The following is a 20480-nucleotide window of genomic DNA, read 5'->3' on the forward strand; positions in this document are numbered from 1 at the left end:
CTCTGTGATGAATGATACACTCTGATTAGGCATAGCTACCTCTGTGATGAATGGTACACTCTGATTAGGCATAGCTACCTCTGATGAATGATACACTCTGATTAGGCATAGCTACCTCTGTGATGAATGGTACACTCTGATTAGGCATAGCTACCTCTGATGAATGATACACTCTGATTAGGCATAGCTACCTCTGTGATGAATGATACACTCTGATTAGGCATAGCTACCTCTGTGATGAATGATACACTCTGATTAGGCATAGCTACCTCTGTGATGAATGGTACACTCTGATTAGGCATAGCTACCTCTGTGATGAATGGTACACTCTGATTAGGCATAGCTACCTCTGTGATGAATGATACACTCTGATTAGGCATAGCTACCTCTGATGAATGATACACTCTGATTAGGCATAGCTACCACCTCTGTGATGAATGATACACTCTGATTAGGCATAGCTACCTCTGTGATGAATGATACACTCTGATTAGGCATAGCTACCTCTGATGAATGATACACTCTGATTAGGCATAGCTACCACCTCTGTGATGAATGGTACACTCTGATTAGGCATAGCTACCTCTGATGAATGATACACTCTGATTAGGCATAGCTACCTCTGTGATGAATGGTACACTCTGATTAGGCATAGCTACCTCTGTGATGAATGATACACTCTGATTAGGCATAGCTACCTCTGTGATGAATGGTACACTCTGATTAGGCATAGCTACCTCTGTGATGAATGATACTCTGATTAGGCATAGCTACCTCTGTGATGAATGGTACACTCTGATTAGGCATAGCTACCTCTGTGATGAATGGTACACTCTGATTAGGCATAGCTACCTCTGTGATGAATGGTACACTCTGATTAGGCATAGCTACCTCTGATGAATGATACACTCTGATTAGGCATAGCTACCTCTGTGATGAATGGTACACTCTGATTAGGCATAGCTACCTCTGTGATGAATGATACACTCTGATTAGGCATAGCTACCTCTGTGATGAATGGTACACTCTGATTAGGCATAGCTACCTCTGTGATGAATGGTACACTCTGATTAGGCATAGCTACCTCTGTGATGAATGGTACACTCTGATTAGGCATAGCTACCTCTGTGATGAATGGTACACTCTGATTAGGCATAGCTACCTCTGTGATGAATGGTACACTCTCACAACCACTTGTAAACACAAGCAAACTCATTGGTTCTTGACTTGATCACTCATCAGCCCCCAATGTCAGAGAGCATTTTGTCAGTTAATTTATTATTAAAGTACAATTGAACAAGGCTCTGGAGATTCTGCAGCTGGTAATTGGGTTATATTGACTTCAGGAGCAGTGAACCTTTACAGTAACTTGTCTGAATCTGACATCAGGAGATGGGAGGAGCTGTGTTACGCCTCAGTACTTCATTTGTAATCAATGTCATTATTTGTTTACCCAGCCCCTCAGGAATGTTTTTATCGAAGGGGACGTTTATTAATTATAGACTGGCACATTAATTGATACATTTCCTCTGTTCTAATAAACCTTATTACAAAGAGAAAGCCCCTATGGCCTTCTTGGAACATAGATTTCCCATAATCCCTCTTCCTGCTGAAGTTTCCAGGCGGTTTGCCATTTACGCTCACTACAATCTGTGTAACAGTGTGACCTGTGCATTCCATGACTGCCTCAGATTCCTGCTTTATCCTAAGGGAGCAACCACCTTGGTGCCCTTAAACTGTAATGGAATGCTCTATGAGTAGCGGTACTTGAGGCCAGATATTGGGAGAGCCTGGTTAAATTTGAGCCAGTTTTCTTCAGCAGGAAAATAATCCTGCAGCAACAGGAAATGTGAATTATTATGTGGATTATAAGTTATATTTTGTAGAGGTTGGTGCATTTTTTGTTAGGGCAAATCACGTCTGACATTTTAAAGTGGAATTACAAACTTTAGAAGCCTTTTTAAACATTGAATACGCTATACGTTTGCATTTCCTGCTCGGAAGGAAAATTATCATCAACAAAAGAGAGCTCAACTTAAGATACTACATCTGTAGATAAGAGAAGCTGGTTGATGTTCATGTTATGCCAGTGAACTGGAACGGATTGTATTTCTCACAAAAACAGTTCCTGACTGTAACAATGTGATGATGTCATGAGGAAACGTGAGGTGTAATTTGGAAAGCATGGGTGGTCTCTGCTGAGTGAGTGAGTTATCTAATGGATGTAAATATGATGAAGTTTTTGTCTGGAGGTCAACACACTCTGTGTGTGTGTGTGCATGTGTGTGTGTGTGTGTGTGTGTGTGTGTGTGTGTGTGTGTGTGTGTGTGTGTGTGTGTGTGTGTGTGTGTGTGTGTGTGTGTGTGTGTGTGTGTGTGTGTGTGTGTGAGAGAGAAAGATAGATAAAGAGAGTGGATATTTGATCATGAGTAAGCTCGTCTGCTGTAGCTCTGGTATCTCTGCTCTGGGTCATTGTGTTGGAGGTTATGCGGAGGTGTAAAAGTTATTTGTCATATAACATGTCCTCTTATGAAACAAGACATGCCAGCCCCAGGGACAGTGTCAGACAAAATGTTACTTGAGTGGCTGCTACAAAAAAGTCCTGCCTGTTAACATAGCTGTAATTGCATTGGCTGTGACGGGTCGTGTGGCAGGAAGTTGTCGTTTCCTCTCTGAGAACCCATCCCTTAAGTTAACCCTGCTCCCTTTAATGCAGATCCACTACAGAGGAATGGTGGTGGTGGTGAGATACTAGCATGACCACTCATGTCTATGTCATTGATTTCCTTCTGTGCTGCCTCCCCTGCAGGACAGAGTCCCGGGGCATGTCCAAGCCATGGCCACCGGTCAGTCAGAGGCCCCCCAGAATGGTCAGCCAGACTTCCAAGGCAGTGACCTCATCAACAGTGGACACCACCTCAGGGTCAAAGGTGAGAAAACATATCTCTTTTATGAGCATGCGTTGTTTACTCAGTGTGTTTCATTTATTTGGATCTATCCCACACCAGTGTTTCAGCAATTAGGTCCAGTGATTGCAGTGTAAAGCGTTTGAATTGATATTGTTTCTAAGGGTACTGGGAGACTGTTAATGCTCATGCTGGAGAATTGGTATCATCTCCTCCAGAACACTCTCATTTTGATTAATGGCTGTAGACTGTAATAGGTTAGTGATTTTCTTCAAGCCCAGTGAAACTCAATTAAACCTCCACAGTGGTTGGCCATGGATTCACTATGTGCATATAAAAGGCTTTACTCAAATGGTTTAGTAAAGGAACAGTATTAGAAGATGAAACGGCTGCTATTGGATGTTTTGAAGGGACAGGTGGGGAAGTGACACTCCATAGAATGCCCATGTCCCCTTCTTATAAGGATCATACTTCCACAGAGGGCAGATGAGGGCAGTGAGGCTGTCTTCCAGACCCTGTGGTCTCCTCTGCTCTGCCACTGACATGGCTGTGGTCTATCTTCAGGACATTGGCAGTTCAGTACTCACATGACACCTAGCTGCCCATCTGTAAAGTGATTTAGTGGCTCTTCCTAGACCCTTCCCAGGCCACATACACCTGACTGTCTCTAGCTTCCAGAAAAAGCATGCCAGCCTCTCCCTTCTTCCCCCGTGGCACAGCTCTCCCAGGCTGAGAAGGGTGGCCATGCTGGGTGGCATGACAGGGCTACCTGCCAACTCACTATCGCCTCTCCAGTCTGATTGACGGGTGTTGACGTTAGTGAGTGTTGAGGCAGCACACGCCTGCCTGCCTGGCTAGCTGTAAAATGACCTGGCTGTCTCAGTAATGCTTCAGGCCTGTGAGTGAGACAGCATTGTGTCAGCATCATATGAGCTGTCTGAAACCAATCAATCCCCAGTCAACCTATCAACACAATCATAGTAACACAACGCTCTTCAGCTACACACAGCACCCAAACACATGCACTGACTTGACTGGGACTCTAAGCACTGCAGTAGGCGTGTAAGTATTCCTATAGAACAGTGCCTCTACGGTTGTGAAAGTAGCTCTCCTAAGATTGTTGTACCTGTGTTAGAAGCAGCACCTCATCAGACCTCATGTCAACGTGTTGTCTGCTGTCAGAGGTGCCAGTCATTTCAAGCAGAGTGGCAGACAGGGCATTATCGATGACCACTTGCTCATTCTCAATGGTAAGCAGAGTATAGATTTGCTTTAAAATTCACTATCTATGTATACAATAAGGGGAACGTTGAGTTTCCAATCACAGTACAGTGAATATGTGACTACACAATGATTTCTAATATCTGCTAAACTTAAATAAGGCTGTTCTCTTGATGGTTCTCCTGACAAACACTGTGTATATTTCCTAATGCTCTGCATGTTTGGCTGGCCGTACAGTAGTTTCAGTAATTAGTGCATGTTTTTGCCAGCTGTGGAGGAGGAAATGGCATATAATGATCTCCTGCAATGGAAACCGAACTCAACTGTTGCTAGGGTGCAATCGGATTTGGCTCAGTTGAACATTCATCTGAAATCATCTGTGAGATTCAGAGGAGGGAGAAAACCAGTGGGCCTTGAAAGAATGCTACTGTGCCTCATCAAATCTTAATGTATGATTATAATACTGTATTCCCATTTGGGTGAAGTGTGCTTGTGTCACGCCCTGACCTTAGTTATCTTTGTTTTCTTTATCATGTTGGTTAGGTCAGAGTGTGACATGGATGGTTGGTTTAGTTTTTGTATTGTCTAGATGTTGTTGACCTGTCTAGGTGTTTTTGTATATCTATGGGGTGTCTAGGTATATGTAGGTCTATGGCTGTCTAGCTGTTTATCGTTGTCTCTGATTGGGGATCCTATTTAGGTTGCCATTTACCACTTTGGTTTTGTGGGTTATTGTCTGTGTAGTTGCATGTCAGCACTCGGTTTATCATAGCTTCACGGTTGTTTTGTTAGTTTAAGTGGTCTTCGTTAATTAAAGCAGAATGTATTCTTCTCACGCTGCGCCTTGGTCTCATCATTACGACGAACGTCACAGCTTGCTGGTCATATGAGGTGCTGAAATTAGAAGTTTAAAGCTAAATCAATTGAGCAACAGAGAGAAACACAAAGGAGAAAGTTAATAACTAAAATTATTAACTTCAAACATTTGTGGGCCCCCGTCTCAAAATCAAAATGTTTTTCATAATCTAATCATCAAACATACAGTAACACCTAATGATCTCTATAAACATGGGACTGAATGGTCATACAGTAACACCTAATGATCTCTATAAACATGGGACTGAATGGTCATACAGTAACACCTAATGATCTCTATAAACATGGGACTGAATGGTTATACAGTAACACCTAATGATCTCTATAAACATGGGACTGAATGGTCATACAGTAACACCTAATGATCTCTATAAACATGGGACTGAATGGTCATACAGTAACACCTAATGATCTCTATAAACATGGGACTGAATGGTCATACAGTAACACCTAATGATCTCTATAAACATGGGACTGAAATATGTCATACAGTAACACCTAATGATCTCTATAAACATGGGACTGAATGGTCATACAGTAACACCTAATGATCTCTATAAACATGGGACTGAATGGTGATACAGTAACACCTAATGATCTCTATAAACATGGGACTGAAATATGTCATACAGTAAAACCTAATGATCTCTATAAACATGGGACTGAATGGTCATACAGTAACACCTAATGATCTCTATAAACATGGGACTGAATGGTCATACAGTAACACCTAATGATCTCTATAAACATGGGACTGAATGGTCATACAGTAACACCTAATGATCTCTATAAACATGGGACTGAATGGTCATACAGTAACACCTAATGATCTCTATAAACATGGGACTGAATGGTCATACAGTAACACCTAATGATCTCTATAAACATGGGACTGAATGGTCATACAGTAACACCTAATGATCTCTATAAACATGGGACTGAATGGTCATACAGTAACACCTAATGATCTCTATAAACATGGGACTGAAATATGTCATACAGTAACACCTAATGATCTCTATAAACATGGGACTGAATGGTCATACAGTAACACCTAATGATCTCTATAAACATGGGACTGAATGGTGATACAGTAACACCTAATGATCTCTATAAACATGGGACTGAAATATGTCATACAGTAAAACCTAATGATCTCTATAAACATGGGACTGAATGGTCATACAGTAACACCTAATGATCTCTATAAACATGGGACTGAATGGTCATACAGTAAAACCTAATGATCTCTATAAACATGGGACTGAATGGTCATACAGTAACACCTAATGATCTCTATAAACATGGGACTGAAATATGTCATACAGTAAAACCTAATGATCTCTATAAACATGGGACTGAATGGTCATACAGTAACACCTAATGATCTCTATAAACATGGGACTGAATGGTCATACAGTAACACCTAATGATCTCTATAAACATGGGACTGAATGGTCATACAGTAACACCTAATGATCTCTATAAACATGGGACTGAAATATGTCATACAGTAAAACCTAATGATCTCTATAAACATGGGACTGAATGGTCATACAGTAACACCTAATGATCTCTATAAACATGGGACTGAATGGTCATACAGTAACACCTAATGATCTCTATAAACATGGGACTGAATGGTCATACAGTAACACCTAATGATCTCTATAAACATGGGACTGAATGGTCATACAGTAACACCTAATGATCTCTATAAACATGGGGCTGAAATATGTCATACAGTAACACCAAATGATCTCTATAAACATGGGACTGAATGGTCATACAGTAACACCTAATGATCTCTATAAACATGGGACTGAATGGTCATACAGTAACACCTAATGATCTCTATAAACATGGGACTGAATGGTCATACAGTAACACCTAATGATCTCTATAAACATGGGACTGAATGGTCATACAGTAACACCTAATGATCTCTATAAACATGGGACTGAAATATGTCATACAGTAACACCTAATGATCTCTATAAACATGGGACTGAATGGTCATACAGTAACACCTAATGATCTCTATAAACATGGGACTGAATGGTCATACAGTAACACCTAATAATCTCTATAAACATGGGGCTGAATGGTCATATTGTCTTAATACATGCTCCTGTTTATCCAGCTCCTGTTCCTACTGGTTGTGTCTGTAATACCACATTTCTTTCACACAGCTCCTTACCACTGAGCTCCCTGGGCAGCTAATAGCAGATGTTGTTTGTAAACCAGTATATAACGGAAACCCCGTTCATAACCAACGTGTTTGTTTTTCCAGCCGCAGGGCTCTAGGAGTAGTGGCAAGGTACACAGCTTCGGCAAGAGGGACCAAGCCATTAAGAGGAACCCCAATATCCCTGTGGTGGTCAGGGGATGGCTCTACAAACAGGTGAGCCCTCCACATCACCCCACCTCAGTCACTGTAGCTACTGTATGGTTCAGAGGAGTCTCCATAGTTATGGCTAAGAGTACAACTCAAAGACTGTAGCTATAGCTAAGGGCAGTGTGTTGGGGTCTGATGGTAAACTGTCCTCCACTCTAACGGGAGCACACATACATCTCACGTCAATATTACATCTCTGTCATATTATGTCATGTCATTTACAGTGGCCTTCCACGTAATGCATAATTCAGGCTAAGTAATGATGAGAGTCCAGGTCTATGAGAATGTACTACAGTATTAATGACTGTGACCTGGTGGACTCTGGCTGAGTAAACAGAGAACGACAGTCATAATTTCTCATTATGAACCCCTTCTATGGATCTCCATTTACCTAGAGGACGGAGGGAGTATGAGAGAGATGTCTCTTTAGGGGTGAGGTATAAGAGGACGACACCCAGGGTGATTGTGTCCTGTTGAGTGATGCCCCCTGGCGAGGCTGGCACGGAGGTGTAACACCCCTGAGGCAGGCCAGAGGGGGTGAGGTATAAGAGGACGACACCCAGGGTGATTGTGTCCTGAGGCAGGCCAGAGGGGGTGAGGTATAAGAGGACGACACCCAGGGTGATTGTGTCCTGAGGCAGGCCAGAGGGGGTGAGGTATAAGAGGACGACACCCAGGGTGATTGTGTCCTGAGGCAGGCCAGAGGGGGTGAGGTATAAGAGGACGACACCCAGGGTGATTGTGTCCTGAGGCAGGCCAGAGGGGTGAGGTATAAGAGGACGACACCCAGGGTGATTGTGTCCTGAGGCAGGCCAGAGGGGGTGAGGTATAAGAGGACAACACCCAGGGTGATTGTGTCCTGTTGAGTGATGACCCCTGGCGAGGCTGGCACGGAGGTGTAACACCCCTGAGGCAGGCCAGAGGGGTGAGGTATAAGAGGACGACACCCAGGGTGATTGTGTCCTGAGGCAGGCCAGAGGGGTGAGGTATAAGAGGACGACACCCAGGGTGATTGTGTCCTGAGGCAGGCCAGGGGGTGAGGTATAAGAGGACGACACCCAGGGTGATTGTGTCCTGTTGAGTGATGCCCCCTGGCGAGGCTGGCACGGAGGTGTAACACCCCTGAGGCAGGCCAGAGGGGTGAGGTATAAGAGGACGACACCCAGGGTGATTGTGTCCTGAGGCAGGCCAGAGGGGGTGAGGTATAAGAGGACGACACCCAGGGTGATTGTGTCCTGAGGCAGGCCAGAGGGGGTGAGGTATAAGAGGACGACACCCAGGGTGATTGTGTCCTGAGGCAGGCCAGAGGGGTGAGGTATAAGAGGACGACACCCAGGGTGATTGTGTCCTGAGGCAGGCCAGAGGGGTGAGGTATAAGAGGACGACACCCAGGGTGATTGTGTCCTGAGGCAGGCCAGAGGGGGTGAGGTATAAGAGGACGACACCCAGGGTGATTGTGTCCTGAGGCAGGCCAGAGGGGGTGAGGTATAAGAGGACGAAACCCAGGGTGATTGTGTCCTGAGGCAGGCCAGAGGGGGTGAGGTATAAGAGGACGACACCCAGGGTGATTGTGTCCTGTTGAGTGATGCCCCCTGGCGAGGCTGGCACGGAGGTGTAACACCCCTGAGGTAGGCCAGAGGGGGTGAGGTATAAGAGGACGACACCCAGGGTGATTGTGTCCTGAGGCAGGCCAGAGGGGGTGAGGTATAAGAGGACGACACCCAGGGTGATTGTGTCCTGAGGCAGGCCAGAGGGGTGAGGTATAAGAGGACGACACCCAGGGTGATTGTGTCCTGAGGCAGGCCAGAGGGGTGAGGTATAAGAGGACGACACCCAGGGTGATTGTGTCCTGAGGCAGGCCAGAGGGGGTGAGGTATAAGAGGACGACACCCAGGGTGATTGTGTCCTGAGGCAGGCCAGAGGGGTGAGGTATAAGAGGACGACACCCAGGGTGATTGTGTCCTGAGGCAGGCCAGAGGGGTGAGGTATAAGAGGACGACACCCAGGGTGATTGTGTCCTGTTGAGTGATGCCCCCTGGCGAGGCTGGCACGGAGGTGTAACACCCCTGAGGCAGGCCAGAGGGGGTGAGGTATAAGAGGACGACACCCAGGGTGATTGTGTCCTGAGGCAGGCCAGAGGGGGTGAGGTATAAGAGGACGACACCCAGGGTGATTGTGTCCTGAGGCAGGCCAGAGGGGGTGAGGTATAAGAGGATGACACCCAGGGTGATTGTGTCCTGAGGCAGGCCAGAGGGGGTGAGGTATAAGAGGACGACACCCAGGGTGATTGTGTCCTGAGGCAGGCCAGAGGGGGTGAGGTATAAGAGGATTTTTTTATTTATTTTTTTATTTTTATTTCACCTTTATTTAACCAGGTAGGCTAGTTGAGAACAAGTTCTCATTTGCAACTGCGACCTGGCCAAGATAAAGCATAGCAGTGTGAACAGACAACACAGAGTTACACATGGAGTAAACAATTAGCAAGTCAATAACACAGTAGAAAAAAATGGGCAGTCTATATACAATGTGTGCAAAAGGCATGAGGAGGTAGGCGAATAATACAATTTTGCAGATTAACACTGGAGTGATAAATGATCAGATGGGCATGTACAGGTAGAGATATTGGTGTGCAAAAGAGCAGAAAAGTAAATAAATAAAAACAGTATAAAAACAGTATGGGAATGAGGTAGGTGAAAAAGGGTGAGCTATTTACCTATAGACTATGTACAGCTGCAGCGATCGGTTAGCTGCTCGGATAGCTGATGTTTGAAGTTGGTGAGGGAGATAAGTCTCCAACTTCAGCGATTTTTGCAATTCGTTCCAGGATGACACCCAGGGTGATTGTGTCCTGTTGAGTGATGCCCCCTGGCGAGGCTGGCACGGAGGTGTAACACCCCTGAGGCAGGCCAGAGGGGGTGAGGTATAAAAGGACGACACCCAGGGTGATTGTGTCCTGTTGAGTGATGCCCCCTGGCGAGGCTGGCACGGAGGTGTAACACCCCTGAGGCAGGCCAGAGGGGGTGAGGTATAAAAGGGCGACACCCAGGGTGATTGTGTCCTGTTGAGTGATGCCCCCTGGCGAGGCTGGCACGGAGGTGTAACACCCCTGAGGCAGGCCAGAGGGGGTGAGGTATAAGAGGACGACACCCAGGGTGATTGTGTCCTGAGGCAGGCCAGAGGGGGTGAGGTATAAGAGGACGACACCCAGGGTGATTGTGTCCTGAGGCAGGCCAGAGGGGGTGAGGTATAAGAGGAGGACACCCAGGGTGATTGTGTCCTGTTGAGTGATGCCCCCTGGCGAGGCTGGCACGGAGGTGTAACACCCCTGAGGCAGGCCAGAGGGGGTGAGGTATAAGAGGACGACACCCAGGGTGATTGTGTCCTGAGGCAGGCCAGAGGGGGTGAGGTATAAGAGGACGACACCCAGGGTGATTGTGTCCTGTTGAGTGATGCCCCCTGGCGAGGCTGGCACGGAGGTGTAACACCCCTGAGGCAGGCCAGAGGGGGTGAGGTATAAGAGGACGACACCCAGGGTGATTGTGTCCAGAGGCAGGCCAGAGGGGGTGAGGTATAAGAGGACGACACCCAGAGTGATTGTGTCCTGAGGCAGGCCAGAGGGGGTGAGGTATAAGAGGACGACACCCAGGGTGATTGTGTCCTGAGGCAGGCCAGAGGGGTGAGGTATAAGAGGACGACACCCAGGGTGATTGTGTCCTGTTGAGTGATGCCCCCTGGCGAGGCTGGCACGGAGGTGTAACACCCCTGAGGCAGGCCAGAGGGGGTGAGGTATAAGAGGACGACACCCAGGGTGATTGTGTCCTGAGGCAGGCCAGAGGGGGTGAGGTATAAGAGGACGACACCCAGGGTGATTGTGTCCTGAGGCAGGCCAGAGGGGGTGAGGTATAAGAGGACGACACCCAGGGTGATTGTGTCCTGAGGCAGGCCAGAGGGGGTGAGGTATAAGAGGACGACACCCAGGGTGATTGTGTCCTGAGGCAGGCCAGAGGGGGTGAGGTATAAGAGGACGACACCCAGGGTGATTGTGTCCTGAGGCAGGCCAGAGGGGGTGAGGTATAAGAGGACGACACCCAGGGTGATTGTGTCCTGTTGAGTGATGCCCCCTGGCGAGGCTGGCACGGAGGTGTAACACCCCTGAGGCAGGCCAGAGGGGGTGAGGTATAAGAGGACGACACCCAGGGTGATTGTGTCCTGAGGCAGGCCAGAGGGGGTGAGGTATAAGAGGACGACACCCAGGGTGATTGTGTCCTGAGGCAGGCCAGAGGGGGTGAGGTATAAGAGGACGACACCCAGGGTGATTGTGTCCTGAGGCAGGCCAGAGGGGGTGAGGTATAAGAGGACGACACCCAGGGTGATTGTGTCCTGTTGAGTGATGCCCCCTGGCGAGGCTGGCACGGAGGTGTAACACCCCTGAGGTAGGCCAGAGGGGGTGAGGTATAAGAGGACGACACCCAGGGTGATTGTGTCCTAAGGCAGGCCAGAGGGGGTGAGGTATAAGAGGACGACACCCAGGGTGATTGTGTCCTGAGGCAGGCCAGAGGGGGTGAGGTATAAGAGGACGACACCCAGGGTGATTGTGTCCTGAGGCAGGCCAGAGGGGGTGAGGTATAAGAGGACGACACCCAGGGTGATTGTGTCCTGAGGCAGGCCAGAGGGGGTGAGGTATAAGAGGACGACACCCAGGGTGATTGTGTCCTGAGGCAGGCCAGAGGGGGTGAGGTATAAGAGGACGACACCCAGGGTGATTGTGTCCTGAGGCAGGCCAGAGGGGGTGAGGTATAAGAGGACGACACCCAGGGTGATTGTGTCCTGAGGCAGGCCAGAGGGGGTGAGGTATAAGAGGACGACACCCAGGGTGATTGTGTCCTGTTGAGTGATGCCCCCTGGCGAGGCTGGCACGGAGGTGTAACACCCTGAGGCAGGCCAGAGGGGGTGAGGTATAAGAGGACGACACCCAGGGTGATTGTGTCCTGAGGCAGGCCAGAGGGGTGAGGTATAAGAGGACGACACCCAGGGTGATTGTGTCCTGAGGCAGGCCAGAGGGGGTGAGGTATAAGAGGACGACACCCAGGGTGATTGTGTCCTGAGGCAGGCCAGAGGGGTGAGGTATAAGAGGACGACACCCAGGGTGATTGTGTCCTGAGGCAGGCCAGAGGGGGTGAGGTATAAGAGGACGACACCCAGGGTGATTGTGTCCTGAGGCAGGCCAGAGGGGGTGAGGTATAAGAGGACGACACCCAGGGTGATTGTGTCCTGAGGCAGGCCAGAGGGGGTGAGGTATAAGAGGATTTTTTTATTTATTTTTTTATTTTTATTTCACCTTTATTTAACCAGGTAGGCTAGTTGAGAACAAGTTCTCATTTGCAACTGCGACCTGGCCAAGATAAAGCATAGCAGTGTGAACAGACAACACAGAGTTACACATGGAGTAAACAATTAGCAAGTCAATAACACAGTAGAAAAAAATGGGCAGTCTATATACAATGTGTGCAAAAGGCATGAGGAGGTAGGCGAATAATACAATTTTGCAGATTAACACTGGAGTGATAAATGATCAGATGGGCATGTACAGGTAGAGATATTGGTGTGCAAAAGAGCAGAAAAGTAAATAAATAAAAACAGTATAAAAACAGTATGGGAATGAGGTAGGTGAAAAAGGGTGAGCTATTTACCTATAGACTATGTACAGCTGCAGCGATCGGTTAGCTGCTCGGATAGCTGATGTTTGAAGTTGGTGAGGGAGATAAAAGTCTCCAACTTCAGCGATTTTTGCAATTCGTTCCAGGATGACACCCAGGGTGATTGTGTCCTGTTGAGTGATGCCCCCTGGCGAGGCTGGCACGGAGGTGTAACACCCCTGAGGCAGGCCAGAGGGGGTGAGGTATAAAAGGACGACACCCAGGGTGATTGTGTCCTGTTGAGTGATGCCCCCTGGCGAGGCTGGCACAGAGGTGTAACACCCATGAGGCAGGCCAGAGGGGGTGAGGTATAAGAGGACGACACCCAGGGTGATTGTGTCCTGAGGCAGGCCAGAGGGGGTGAGGTATAAGAGGACGACACCCAGGGTGATTGTGTCCTGAGGCAGGCCAGAGGGGGTGAGGTATAAGAGGAGGACACCCAGGGTGATTGTGTCCTGTTGAGTGATGCCCCCTGGCGAGGCTGGCACGGAGGTGTAACACCCCTGAGGCAGGCCAGAGGGGGTGAGGTATAAGAGGACGACACCCAGGGTGATTGTGTCCTGAGGCAGGCCAGAGGGGGTGAGGTATAAGAGGACGACACCCAGGGTGATTGTGTCCTGTTGAGTGATGCCCCCTGGCGAGGCTGGCACGGAGGTGTAACACCCCTGAGGCAGGCCAGAGGGGGTGAGGTATAAGAGGACGACACCCAGGGTGATTGTGTCCTGAGGCAGGCCAGAGGGGGTGAGGTATAAGAGGACGACACCCAGGGTGATTGTGTCCTGAGGCAGGCCAGAGGGGGTGAGGTATAAGAGGACGACACCCAGGGTGATTGTGTCCTGAGGCAGGCCAGAGGGGGTGAGGTATAAGAGGACGACACCCAGGGTGATTGTGTCCTGTTGAGTGATGCCCCCTGGCGAGGCTGGCACGGAGGTGTAACACCCCTGAGGCAGGCCAGAGGGGGTGAGGTATAAGAGGACGACACCCAGGGTGATTGTGTCCTGAGGCAGGCCAGAGGGGGTGAGGTATAAGAGGACGACACCCAGGGTGATTGTGTCCTGAGGCAGGCCAGAGGGGGTGAGGTATAAGAGGACGACACCCAGGGTGATTGTGTCCTGAGGCAGGCCAGAGGGGTGAGGTATAAGAGGACGACACCCAGGGTGATTGTGTCCTGAGGCAGGCCAGAGGGGTGAGGTATAAGAGGACGACACCCAGGGTGATTGTGTCCTGAGACAGGCCAGAGGGGGTGAGGTATAAGAGGACGACACCCAGGGTGATTGTGTCCTGAGGCAGGCCAGAGGGGGTGAGGTATAAGAGGACGACACCCAGGGTGATTGTGTCCTGAGGCAGGCCAGAGGGGTGAGGTATAAGAGGACGACACCCAGGGTGATTGTGTCCTGAGGCAGGCCAGAGGGGGTGAGGTATAAGAGGACGACACCCAGGGTGATTGTGTCCTGAGGCAGGCCAGAGGGGGTGAGGTATACGAGGACGACACCCAGGGTGATTGTGTCCTGAGGCAGGCCAGAGGGGTGAGGTATAAGAGGACGACACCCAGGGTGATTGTGTCCTGAGGCAGGCCAGAGGGGGTGAGGTATACGAGGACGACACCCAGGGTGATTGTGTCCTGAGGCAGGCCAGAGGGGTGAGGTATAAGAGGACGACACCCAGGGTGATTGTGTCCTGAGGCAGGCCAGAGGGGGTGAGGTATAAGAGGACGACACCCAGGGTGATTGTGTCCTGAGGCAGGCCAGAGGGGGTGAGGTATAAGAGGACGACACCCAGGGTGATTGTGTCCTGAGGCAGGCCAGAGGGGGTGAGGTATAAGAGGATGACACCCAGGGTGATTGTGTCCTGAGGCAGGCCAGAGGGGGTGAGGTATAAGACCCTGACATGGTAACACGTCATCGACTCATAAGGAGTGTTTAGACAGACAGACAGACAGACAGACAGACAGACAGACAGACAGACAGACAGACAGACAATGGATTGATGGTTGCAGAACACTAATGAATCATTGATAACAGGATTCTGATGAGAGAGAATTAGTTAGACCTACTGGAGCTCCTATCATGGCAGGACATGAACCCTGTTCTGTTCAGGGGGAACACAATTACTGCCTGTACTAATGAAATGTATGAATTGTCTTGTGCTTTCCCTCTCCCTGTAAATGGGTACTTTAGCGTATATTCCCCAGCCATGGTTTTTAATTAGAATGTGCATTAGAAGGTGATCTTACATTCCTTGTTGTGTTTCCTCCTCCAGGACAGCTCTGGAATGAGACTGTGGAAGAGGAAGTGGTTTGTGTTGTCTGACTACTGCTTGTTTTATTACAAAGGTGAGTCACACAGGCACGCCGGGCCAGGGTTTAATTGAGACTAATTAAAATAGTCGCAGGGTGAATTGATTTGGTTATGAAATCCGAGCCAGTCCTCTTAATTCCAAGTCGTCTGCCTCTGAGTGGAGCTAAACCTTTCAATCAGAGAGACATGACTGCAATTAGACAAGGTTCTGTTCTGCCACAGGCTATTCTCTCTCCTCTTCTGTCTCTTTCTATCTCTATTTCCCTCTTTCTTTCACCTCTCCGCCATTCATCAGACTGAGCTAGAGATAAGCCTCCAGTCCTGCTGCCTGCCACCACAGCACAGCGGCTCCTTGAACATCCTTATGTCTCTCCAATTACATTTCCCACAGTCACGAATCACCATGCAGGAACATAATGGTGCATTGATGAAGCAGTTATGTTATGCTATTAATAAACTGGTATAATAATTAAAGTAGTCAAGGCAGTGGGCCAGCAGTGAGGTGTGTGGTGGGCTGTTGTGTATTGTGTGATAATGATCACCTGTGTGTGTGTGTGTCCCTCTAGACAGCAGAGAGGAGACGGTTTTGGGGAGCATCCCCCTGCCCAGTTATGTCATCGCCCCTGTGGAGCCTGATGACCACATCAGCCGCAAGTATGCCTTCAAGGTAAGACTAGAGGGCAAGGGTGGGAACTAGCTTGTCACAGAGTGGAAAATACTGTTACCAGCTTCCTCACAGTCCAACCAAGCTGCATGAATTGAGAAACCGACTGGATATATGAAGGAAATGCTAACTAACAGCCATTAGATAAAGTTGCTTCACCTTGGTTACAGAGTTAGACAGTCACACAGCCAGGGGCCTGTGTGGACAAGCCAGATAAAGTAGGCAGTGCTCCCTCTGAGTAGTGTCAGACTGGTGGGCTGTTATAACACTCCATTCTTACCACATCAGTCTGGATCCTTTCTTTAAAAGCACAGAGATTCATCATAAAACCTATACAATCTGGACCAAGACTGGCTCTTCCTAATGTCTGCTTTGGCCCTGCCTGGCGTGCTATGTCGCTTTGACCTGTGAGTTTTCAGTGCAAACCCATTTAATTAACAAGAACACTAAGTGGGAAATGTGACTTCATACTTACCTGTACCTCTCATCTGCTATTTCATAACACGCATGCACCAAACCCTTGAGGCCTGTAGGTCTCAATAATGTGGAGTTATTCAGGGAGTTTCAGCCCCTGTAGGTATCTTATCCTGGTCTGAGGTACAGTATCTGTCCATCCCTTAAAGGTCTGTTTGGTAGTGGTGTTACTGTGCTGCTCTGCTCTCTGGCCCCTGTCCGTCAGTCAGCAGGCCCCTGTCATCACCAGTAGAGCTTTAGGATAGCAGCACTCTGAACCCCTTTCCACAGTCCTCCAAGCCCCTTCCCACAGTCCTCCAAGCCCCTTCCCACAGTCCTCCAAGCCCCTCTCCTCTCCGCAGTCCTCCAAGCCCCTCTCCTCTCCGCAGTCCTCCAAGCCCCTCTCCTCTCCGCAGTCCTCCAAGCCCCTCTCCTCTCCACACTCCCCCAAGCCCCGCTCCTCTCCACAGTCCTCCAAGCCCCGCTCCTCTCCACAGTCCTCCAAGCCCCGCTCCTCTCCACACTCCTCCAAGCCCCGCTCCTCTCCACACTCCTCCAAGCCCCGCTCCTCTCCACACTCCTCCAAGCCCCGCTCCTCTCCACACTCCTCCAAGCCCCTCTCCTCTCCACACTTCTCCAAGCCCCGCTCCTCACCACACTCCTCCAAGCCCCTCTCCTCTCCACAGTCCTCCATACCCTCTCCACACCCTCCCAGCCCCTCTCCTCTCCACAGTCCTCCAAGCCCCTCTCCTCCACAGTCCTCCAAGCCCCTCTCCTCCACAGTCCTCCAAGCCCCTCTCCTCCACAGTCCTCCAAGCCCCTCTCCTCCACACCCTCCAAGCCCCTCTCCTCCACACCCTCCAAGCCCCTCTCCTCCACACCCTCCAAGCCCCTCTCCTCCACACCCTCCAAGCCCCTCTCCTCTCCACACTCCTCCCAGCCCCTCTCCTCTCCACACTCCTCCCAGCCCCTCTCCTCTCCACACTCCTCCCAGCCCCTCTCCTCTCCACACTCCTCCCAGCCCCTCTCCTCCAAACCCTCTCCACACCCTCCAAAACCCTCTCCTCTCCAAACTCCTCCCAGGCCCTCTCCTCTAAGCCCCCTCTCCTCTCCACACTCCTCCCATCCCCTCTCCTCTCCACACTCCTCCTCTCCACACTCCTCCAATCCCCTCTCCTCCAATCCCCTCTCCTCCACACCCTCCAAGCCCCTCTCCTCCACACCCTCCAAGCCCCTCTCCTCCACACCCTCCCAAGCCCCTCTCCTCTTCACACTCGTCCCAGCCCCTCTCCTCCAAACCCTCTCCACACCCTCCAAACCCCTCTCCTCTCCAAACTCCTCCCAGGCCCTCTCCTCTCCACACTCCTCCTCTCCACACTCCTCCCAGCCCCTCTCCTCCAAACCCTCTCCACACCCTCCAAACCCCTCTCCTCTCCAAACTCCTCCAAGCCCCTCTCCTCTCCGCAGTCCTCCAAGCCCCTCTCCTCTCCGCAGTCCTCCAAGCCCCTCTCCTCTCCGCAGTCCTCCAAGCCCCTCTCCTCTCCGCAGTCCTCCAATCCCCTCTCCTCTCCGCAGTCCTCCAAGCCCATCTCCTCTCCGCAGTCCTCCAAGCCCATCTCCTCTCTGCAGTCCTCCAAGCCCATCTCCTCTCTGCAGTCCTCCAAGCCCATCTCCTCTCTGCAGTCCTCCAAGCCCCTCTCCTCTACGCAGTCCTCCAAGCCCCTCTCCTCTACGCAGTCCTCCAAGCCCCTCTCCTCTACGCAGTCCTCCAAGCCCCTCTCCTCTACGCAGTCCTACAAGCACCTCTCCTCTACGCAGTCCTCCAAGCCCATCTCCTCTCCGCACTCCTCCAAGCCCCTCTCCTCTCAGCAGTCCTCCAAGACCCTCTCCTCTCCGCACTCCTCCAAGACCCTCTCCTCTCCGCACTCCTCCAAGACCCTCTCCTCTCCGCACTCCTCCAAGACCCTCTCAACATTCCTCCAAGCCCCTTTCCACAGTCCTCCAAGCCCCTTTCCACATTCCTCCAAGCCCCTCTCAACATTCCTCCAAGCCCCTCTCAACATTCCTCCAAGCCCCTCTCAACATTCCCCCAAGCCCCTTTCCACACTCCCCCAAGCCCCTTTCCACACTCCTCCAAGCCCCGCTCCTCTCCACACTCCTCCAAGCCCCGCTCCTCTCCACACTCCTCCAAGCCCCGCTCCTCTCCACACTCCTCCAAGCCCCGCTCCTCTCCACACTCCTCCAAGCCCCGCTCCTCTCCACACTCCTCCAAGCCCCGCTCCTCTCCACACTCCTCCAAGCCCCATTCCTCTCCACACTCCTCCAAGCCCCGCTCCTTTCCACAGTCCTCCAAGCCCCGCTCCTCTCCACAGTCCTCCAAGCCCCGCTCCTCTCCACACTCCTCCAAGCCCCGCTCCTCTCCACACTCCTCCAAGCCCCGCTCCTCTCCACACTCCTCCAAGCCCCGCTCCTCTCCACACTCCTCCAAGCCCCGCTCCTCTCCACACTCCTCCAAGCCCCGCTCCTCTCCACACTCCTCCAAGCCCCGCTCCTCTCCACACTCCTCCAAGCCCCTCTCCTCTCCACACTCCTCCAAGCCCCGCTCCTCACCACACTCCTCCAAGCCCCTCTCCTCTCCACAGTCCTCCATATCCTCTCCCACCCTCCCAGCCCCTCTCCTCTCCACAGTCCTCCAAGCCCCTCTCCTCTCCACAGTCCTCCAAGCCCCTCTCCTCCACAGTCCTCCAAGCCCCTCTCCTCCACAGTCCTCCAAGCCCCTCTCCTCCACAGTCCTCCAAGCCCCTCTCCTCCACACCCTCCAATCTCCTCTCCTCTCCACACTCCTCCAATCTCCTCTCCTCTCCACACTCCTCCAATCCCCTCTCCTCTCCACACTCCTCCCATCCCCTTTCCTCTCCACACTCCTCTTCTCCACACTCCTCTTCTCCACACTCCTCCTCTCCACACTCCTCCAATCCCCTCTCCGTGTAAACACTTAATTGGCGTTCCAGCATTGTATTTGATCTGCGCGGGCCAGGACCAGCACCAGCCGAGCGAGCCTCCCTCGTTAGCTGTTGTAGGAGTCTCAGAAGTAGTTTACAAACTGTATATGTCTCAACTCAGAATCAAATAGGCTTACCAAAAATAACACGGTTTATTTTGATTGGTGGTTTTCTGCATTTATCAGAGTGCCATCAGGTAGCCTGATTTCAGACGTGTCCATAGTAACAAGATTATTAGGGAAATCCTTCTTGCATTGCATGTCAAAGTTTTAATCAAACTATTACATTAATCTGACTATCCACAGTAATCACAATATTGTGTACTTGTAACCCCACTCGTTGTTGTATCGTTTCTCGCCTCCGTTGGCAGCAGGGAAAGGATCCTCCCTGAGGGTAGTGGGGCGCAAGAGACTATTTCTTCACATTTCAGTCAGTGTGTGTGACAGACAGAGTAGACAGTAAGAATGGGTTTCTCTGCTGGGCCAGAGTGTTTACAATATCCGTCTCCATATCTTTCTCAGTGAGAGCAGAGGACCCTTTATGAAGAACAATTCAGGGTGAATGTTTGATGGCGTTCAATTGCAGTCCTTTCATAATATATCCTTTGTGCTTGGCTTTTTCTTCCTCCTGGGTGTGTGTGTGTGTGTGTGTGTGTGTGTGTGTGTGTGTGTGTGTGTGTGTGTGTGTGTGTGTGTGTGTGTGTGTGTGTGTGTGTGTGTGTGTGTGTGTGTGTGTGTGTGTGTGTGTGTGTGTGTGTGTGTGTGTGTGTGTGTGTGTGTGTGTGTGTGTGTGTGTGTGGTGCAGGCCTGGGTATTACTCCTGCAGCTCACATTACATACAATGGAATTTGTATGACGATTGTTGCTGGGGGGGTAATTAATTCTACATTGAAGCTATTTTCTAGCATCTTCTCTCTCTCTCCCTGCCTTTCTCCCTGCCTTTCTCTCTGCCTCTCTCTCTGCCTATC

General features: G+C 50.3%; 1 protein-coding gene across 13 annotated transcripts in view; it reads left to right on the top strand.

Annotated features, from left to right (window-relative positions):
* The window catches only part of LOC118382066 (pleckstrin homology domain-containing family A member 7-like), a 163476-nt gene that overhangs the window by 80520 nt on the left and 62476 nt on the right, over positions 1-20480 (top strand). For all 13 annotated transcript variants that reach the window (XM_052483545.1, XM_052483547.1, XM_052483551.1 and 10 more), the window contains 4 exons: positions 2810-2930; positions 7297-7407; positions 15357-15429; positions 15961-16061. In XM_052483545.1, coding sequence (XP_052339505.1) covers positions 2810-2930; positions 7297-7407; positions 15357-15429; positions 15961-16061 — 406 coding nt within the window. The remainder of the gene's footprint in view (positions 1-2809; positions 2931-7296; positions 7408-15356; positions 15430-15960; positions 16062-20480) is intronic.

Source organism: Oncorhynchus keta, chromosome 2 (assembly GCF_023373465.1).
Source record: "Oncorhynchus keta strain PuntledgeMale-10-30-2019 chromosome 2, Oket_V2, whole genome shotgun sequence".
NCBI classification, from domain to species: domain Eukaryota; kingdom Metazoa; phylum Chordata; class Actinopteri; order Salmoniformes; family Salmonidae; genus Oncorhynchus; species Oncorhynchus keta.